The sequence below is a fragment of the Styela clava genome, chromosome 2 (genome assembly GCF_964204865.1).
Source record: "Styela clava chromosome 2, kaStyClav1.hap1.2, whole genome shotgun sequence".
NCBI classification, from domain to species: domain Eukaryota; kingdom Metazoa; phylum Chordata; class Ascidiacea; order Stolidobranchia; family Styelidae; genus Styela; species Styela clava.
This window is the reverse complement of record NC_135251.1, coordinates 26,892,368-26,899,418: the sequence shown is the minus strand read 5'-3', so window position 1 is coordinate 26,899,418 and position 7,051 is coordinate 26,892,368. Positions and strand designations below refer to the sequence as shown.

General features: G+C 33.3%; 1 protein-coding gene across 9 annotated transcripts in view; it reads left to right on the top strand.

Moving 5' to 3' along the window:
* The first annotated feature begins 4,385 nt into the window (after positions 1–4,385).
* LOC120335643 (neurexin-1-like) overlaps positions 4,386–7,051 on the top strand; it is a 55,015-nt gene continuing 52,349 nt past the window's right edge. For all 9 annotated transcript variants that reach the window (XM_039403197.2, XM_078110027.1, XM_078110026.1 and 6 more), the window contains exon 1: positions 4,386–5,532. In XM_039403197.2, the coding sequence (XP_039259131.2) occupies positions 4,572–5,532 (961 nt within the window). In that variant the 5' untranslated portion in view covers positions 4,386–4,571. The remainder of the gene's footprint in view (positions 5,533–7,051) is intronic.

The window sequence follows — 7,051 nt, the reverse complement described above, 5'->3', positions numbered from 1 at the left end:
ATTTTAATGTGAGATAATTTCAGTCATTCGTTTGTCCATTTTAGGGTCACTTACAATCGCGTGCCCATTTGCGCTTTTACTGTTGTGGTTCATTCGACATGGTTTACGCTGTTTCGTATAAGGTTTTGACTGCTAGATATATATTCTAATTATTACAATATTCCTATGATAGCGGAAGCCTTTAGGGGTTGAGACACCAACGCCCTCCAGTATATTGAATTCGATTCGGATTATTTAACTTAAATTTCACGCGACATTTGTTTTTTGCTTTGTTTATGGTCTTACACAACAATAAACAAACAAAACAATAATTATGGCAGCGAGCGACGCACAAATTACACTCTTGTGAATATATTTATCGATCTCCGATATTTTGGTTAGTATTAATATTGCACGTGACCTACAGCTCGTAATTGAACTCACCTACGAGATCTCATAACGCGCAATAAATTGCTTAAGATTGCTAGATAAATACTCACAGGAGTACCATACAGAAGCGAATCAATAAAAATATGAAACGACGTCAGGTTTTTTAAGTGAGAAAATGTGGAGAAGGTTGCTAATAAAAATAATATCAAAGCAGGGTGTAGATTAAAAAATACTAAAGTATGCTCAAAATACGTACGTATTCGAAATTGACAATGCAATGTAAGTATTGTCTTTTCATCTTGGTCCATGTTGGTATAATTTATACTGTTTGTTTTAAAACAGAACAGAACAACAGCATAGGATTTTAATTTTAATTTGCGATTTTAGTTAGTCTGTTTCAACCAAATTTGGTTTATTTCGATACCTTATAAAGTAGCTTGTTTCATATAAACTAGCTTCAGGAACGTGTGCTTGCTATCTTAATCACACACCTTTATATTGATCAATACCTACCGGTATTGTGCCAGTGCACGAGGAATGTTGAAAAACATGGGATATGTACATCAAAAAATTAGGTATTTAGTTACTATTTCCGGAGAAGCTCATTTGTCGATTTTCGAGAAAGTGTTGTTGTTTTTCAATTTTTTCAAAATCTAATCTGTGATTAAATGAATTATTAGCGTTATGAGGTACTTGTGCTGTGGGTTTGCGTATTGGTAAAAAATCTATAGTTTGGGTTCATAGGTATTATTCATATTAATTGCAAATCAACTGCGAACAATGCAGTCTAATAATTCAGGCAACTTTCAGGCTTTTTAGTAACTGTGTAACGTACAGCATTGTAACTAAAGTGTGCGTCGTATTTATTCAGATTGGGAGTGAACGAAGTGTTTTGTTTTTGCAGGGGATTCAGAACATCTTTTTATGCAAAAGGCTGCATTGAGGAGAGTAGTAATTTTTTCTAAAGTCCATATTATGTACTTAAGTTACCTTTCGATAAAATTTAGCGTGTAAAATATCCAAAAATAATGATTTTTGAAGGAATGTATCAACTGATAAAGTAAAAACATCAACTGACACAAACTTGTTTGACGAAGCAAAGTTATCTACTGTTCATGAAAACAATATTGTCAATGCGACTGATGCATTTTATGACTGTCATTAACCAATTTATCAAATTGATTCGAGGAGAGAGATTTATAAACTGACTGCAGATTGGGCCGTAATAAAATTTCTGTTCTTTGACCTGTATACTTTTATTATAGAGAAATTTGTTTACATATGTAAGTGGGTGAAAACAGAAGAAGCATTTTCCTTGAGAAGTTTTTGTAATTTTTAGTATTTGTAGTTGTAAGAAAAGTTACAATTTTCTTTAAAAGTAGGGTGCGCACGGAATGCTTATCTCTGGTTTAGGTGAAGTGGATAAGAATAAAAAAACTAAAACAAAAGTTTTAGTTGACTGGAGAGGCATATTTCGATTTTGTTATCTGCTTATTTTCAATGGACACTATTCACAGTCTTTCTTCTGGAACAGTAACGTAAATATAGCCGGACGATAAATTATACAGCATATGTATGGTCAGATGGTACACAAAGTCCTTTAAAAGTATCAATAAAGATGGCAGGCTAGGCATATCTATGATTCAAGACTTCGTCGAAGATAGAGCACAGCATTGGTCTAAATGCCCCTTCTTGCATAAATTGTAAGGAAATTTTCAATTGTTCTACAATAGACGGCGTCCATATGTATAAATATAAGCACAGCCATATTTATATATTGCAATATATTTGGTAGCAAAATAAATAATAACTTCATCAACATCCTATATTGTATTATCTGATTTATTATATTATCAGTACAAAGCAGATCACAAGTAGAAACATCATTATTGATTTTTCTACAATTGGCAAATGAGGTAAAATCACAATGAAGAGTTCAAATCGGGAATTGTTGCATTGCAAATAAATCGATGACCGATTAGCGTAGCTACTTTCCACCGCATAGGTGAAGTGTTTGGTATAAACTGTAAATACCACATTCATCTTAGTACCTAACCTGGACCAACTTGTACAGTCAGTTTTTTTTTTATATTACGGTGCTGGATCCGAAGACTTATTTAATGTTCAATCAAATCAATACGGCCGGAACAAAAATTAAAAATTCCCTCAACGCCTACAGTCTGAGTCAAATCAAAACCTATCGTTTTACGATTTTTCAATCATATGCAGAGTAACTTGGCAAAATACATCTCGATGGGGTGTAGATAATTTTTGCGCCAAATGTTTGCAATTTATATATATTGCAATGTAGATATTTCTGAAATTAAAATATTTATTTCTAAACATAAGCTAAGAAAAATAACTTAGATTTAAAACCTATGTGTTCGCAGTACTATAGTGCTACTTTGTACGTTAGAACATTTTTGAGGTGAAGTGTTTTTATTCGATGTAAAACTGTTTATGGGAACAATTATCGATCAATACGCCTGCTGTCCATGACTTATATACCACTTTTACTATTGGTTCTCACTGGATGCTAAAAGCAAAAGGGAAGAGGGAATGGAACTAATTTTTTGAAATTATATAATCGAATTTCAATTCCGTGCGCTCGCAACTGAAATTATATTATTGTTTGTAATATGCGAGCAATATATTCCCAAACAGCCGCGTCGCCGTCTGTCGAACGTATGATAAAATGCAGATTAGTTTGTCTGGGTTTATGAGAAAAGTTCGAAATTACTTTAATATTATAGTATATACTTCAAGTTAATGATATGTTTTGGGAGTTGATTTTACTTGCAAAAAATGGATTTATGGACCCAGGTATTTAGGAAAATACATAAAGATTGTTTTTGAAAGAGATTAAGTTTTGTAGTTTTTGGCAGTATCAATTGGTGTCTTCTGCGAATCAATTTTATTGGAATATCAATGTGACGGGTTTATGGTCGGTTTTCATACAATAGTGCAAGTATGGGAAGTAGTATGCAAGTATATTTAAAAATATGAATGTAGTATTCAATATGAACGGCTCAAATCACATTATAAATTATTCCAATTTTATTTCTATTTGTGTTTGTCATTTTTAAGACTAAAATGTAAAAGTAGGAAGTGGTGGAATAGCATGGAAATGTCGAAGTGAAAAACCTGAAACTTTCACCTCGTTTTAGCTGTTCCTAATCGCGCTTGTGTTTAGTATGAATGTATGAAAAGAAAGATCTTCCTCTATCTATTGATGTCCCATTTTCGCCAGGAACCATGACAGGTCACCAATCATTTAAAAATTTCGTAATACCTTGAATTTACATTTAAACAACTTTTCAATTTCAATTTTACATGGGCGCCTTTTACGCCGATTTATTGAATATTTTAGTACAGGTTTGTTTCCTGATATAGCGAACCAATGATAATATATTACTAATACCAATAATAATTTATAATTTACAATAAATTTGCTCGTTCGAATACAATGCAATGCAAATATATTTTATAATCAGAACGCGCTTGCTCACACACCTTCTAGAGACATTTCATAAAGTCTGGCTAAATTTTGTCTATAACTTAGTTAGGATCATGTCTGTCTGTGTGGCTAATCTGATTTAAACCGTAACCGTTTTCTATGTGTTATACGGTTAACAACAGTTATTCAACAATAACAAAGTTGTGATGAAACGTTTGAAATAATGCGACAAGAACAAAGTAAAAGCAAGTTTATGTTACAATTTCATGGTAGATTTCCCCGAGTTTTTCGCTGTTGAACAATATTTTTGCTCGTAATTACTGACAACACATTATTCTTATATCTATTTCTAATACTAAATAGGAACCTATAGGGGGTATAAAACCTAAAAGTCTTAAAATTAAATAGTCGATTAATACATGTCCCTATCTTCTCTCTATATCTATCACAGAGTGACATCTAGACTCTAACTCTAAAGATCGGTAATGTATAGCATTGCATTTCAATAGAGAATTAATCTGTTTCTGGATTTTATGTTATGCAGATATTTAGAATATTGTTGTCAAATGTGTAATATTCATCTTGTGACTTGATTCATGTCGATAAGAAACAACCTTGTATCCAGATTGCTTCCACTGTAGCCAAGTTAACGGATATTGACTCGGAATATATTTCGCACAAAAGACGAACAAATAAATATTATAAGCCATTATTTGGAGTTTTTCAATACTGAAGCAAATCTAAAATGTTTTGCTTTAATATAAACTTATGTACACGTGTTTTGTTCGCTCTTTTAACCATATTAGTTAGAAGAGCGACGGCGACAGCTGACGCGAGACGCACAGAAGCATGGCCGTCCGAATCGATTCTTGAATCGTCATCAGCATCCCCTTCTGTATTTACACCTCTGAGTCCGTTTTCAAATAAATATTCCAGGAGCGATTCTTCTGAGCCTGTGTTTACAAAGAACGTGTTCACAATGACAGTGCCATCCATGTTCATTTTTGAAAACAAAAAGGGACAGTTTTTGAAAATGCCAAAATGGACGCCAAAACAGACAACTTTCAGAGCCATTCCGTCTTTCGGAATTCCCACGATGCCTACACGAACTAGGCGAACTATTAGCTCTGTTTTCTCATTTGAATTTCGATCCTCCCTTCGCAATGGACTTCTGTTATATTTGGATGATGGTGGCCCCCGGGATTACATCGAGCTTTCTCTCCGTAGTGGTATTCTCCAGCTTAGTTTTAAATTTGGAAACGCCCGCTCAGTTAAAGTTACAGTAGGAAAAAATTTAGATGACCGTCGGTGGCATTCCGTTTCTATGGAGGTGAAAGGAACACAAGTTTCTCTTTCAGTAGACGGCAAAAAAGCAGTGGCGACTGCAGGAGGGCCCGATGCGAGTGCTATTTCTCCGCAGAGTTTTTGTTATATCGGTGGCATTCCTTCTAAATATCGGCTTGAAGACTTGTCATTGCCTTCCGTGTATTTTGTTAGCGGGTTTCGTGGCACCATACGTCGATATGCGATTGATGGAAAATATCAAAGACCAATGGGAAAAGCGGAAGTTATCGAAGAAGTTGGATCAGATCTCTGTTACACCGAACGTAACCCATGCAAGAATAATGGGACTTGTATTGTACTTAACAACGAACCGGCTTGCGATTGCTCTGAAACCAGACGTTCGGGAAAATATTGCGAAGGAAGTGAGTAGTTTTTTAATTGTTCTTACATGTGTTAGTGATTTTGTGTCACAATCAAGCAAATACTCTATCTTTCACTGTATAAACTAGAGCACTATTTTACAACTTCATTTCTTTTCACGCTCTTCTTTTGGCAGGGAGTGAAGGTAAGTTATAAATGTATTTCACATGCTCAAATCATATCCAATATTCTGCATTCAAATATAGCTTTGTTTGTTATTTCGAATTATCGTTCTGAAATTGGCTATATTATATTCTATAAACTAACGTCACATGAAATCAAAAATTTTTGTATAATAAGGTTAATATTACCCTATTGTAAGTGATTGCTTTGACCCATGTTAACAGTTCTCATTTAGATCCGCAAAATTGTATCATTTTATTAACGCCATGAATCCATGATATATTCTTTTTAACAATAACTTCAAAATCGACTATTGGAGCAATAAACCGCAAATTTTCCTTATTGACCTTTCACCAGCCTGTTATTCTTACATTCAATGTGCCTGTAACATACAAAGCTATATTTTTCTTTTATGCGAATCAGCCGCAGTGTATCAGTTATCAAATATGATTAATGGTATTACCATGGTTAATCTATGATAGACTAGCGCCATGGCAGATAGATTAAAAATTTCGGAATTATTTTGTATACACTCGATCAAACATCATCTTCAAAACACACCATAATCAATTTAGTTGTTGAGTATGTTTTATCGACGGTGTACAAAACGAATTGTAAAATAACTTGGTTAGAAGTCTGCATGAAACAAAGTTGTCGGTGATGATAAAAACAATCTTGCTAAATGGCTGATATGAATATGAAATGTTTAAAATAATATAAGCGAGGTGCAAATCCATTGTAAAGATTCACATATTTTGAAGTGGAAAATTTGAATTTAAAATTTCAGCTAGTTAAAGGATTCTTGCCGGAGTGCCAGCTTTTCTGAAATAAATTAATTTTAGAAATCCATTTTCAATAATTGAATCTATCTTCAGGCCAAAATGAACGATATTTTAATGAGCGGTTATGTTTACACGAGGTCCTCTAATTTTGGAACAGATAACTCAAATTTCTCTATCGACTCGGCGAGATAGGGGTATGTCTTCCACTAAAGATATATATAATGTTGTTTATTGGCAAATATATACAAGACATATTTATACAAAACTTTATAATAGTTTTCCTAAATTACAAAATTAAATTGAGATGTTGTATTTAGATGAACTTTTTTTTTCAAATTTACTAAATTTACTATCTTCAAAGATACGATTCAAGTACGCTCGGATATAAAAATGACATCTATACTTTTTGAAAAATGAAAGAATACGAGGTTCATAAGCATATGAATTTGTAAAATGTTAAATTTCTTGTTAGTCCCATATCAGATCATCCGAAAATTTACAATGGATTTGTATTAGCCTGCAGTAACAAAAAATGTTTGATGAGCATGTGTGATCGATACTGTCTCTGTTTTTGAAATGAGATTTTGGCTGTAATATTGCCGAAATGCATTATTTG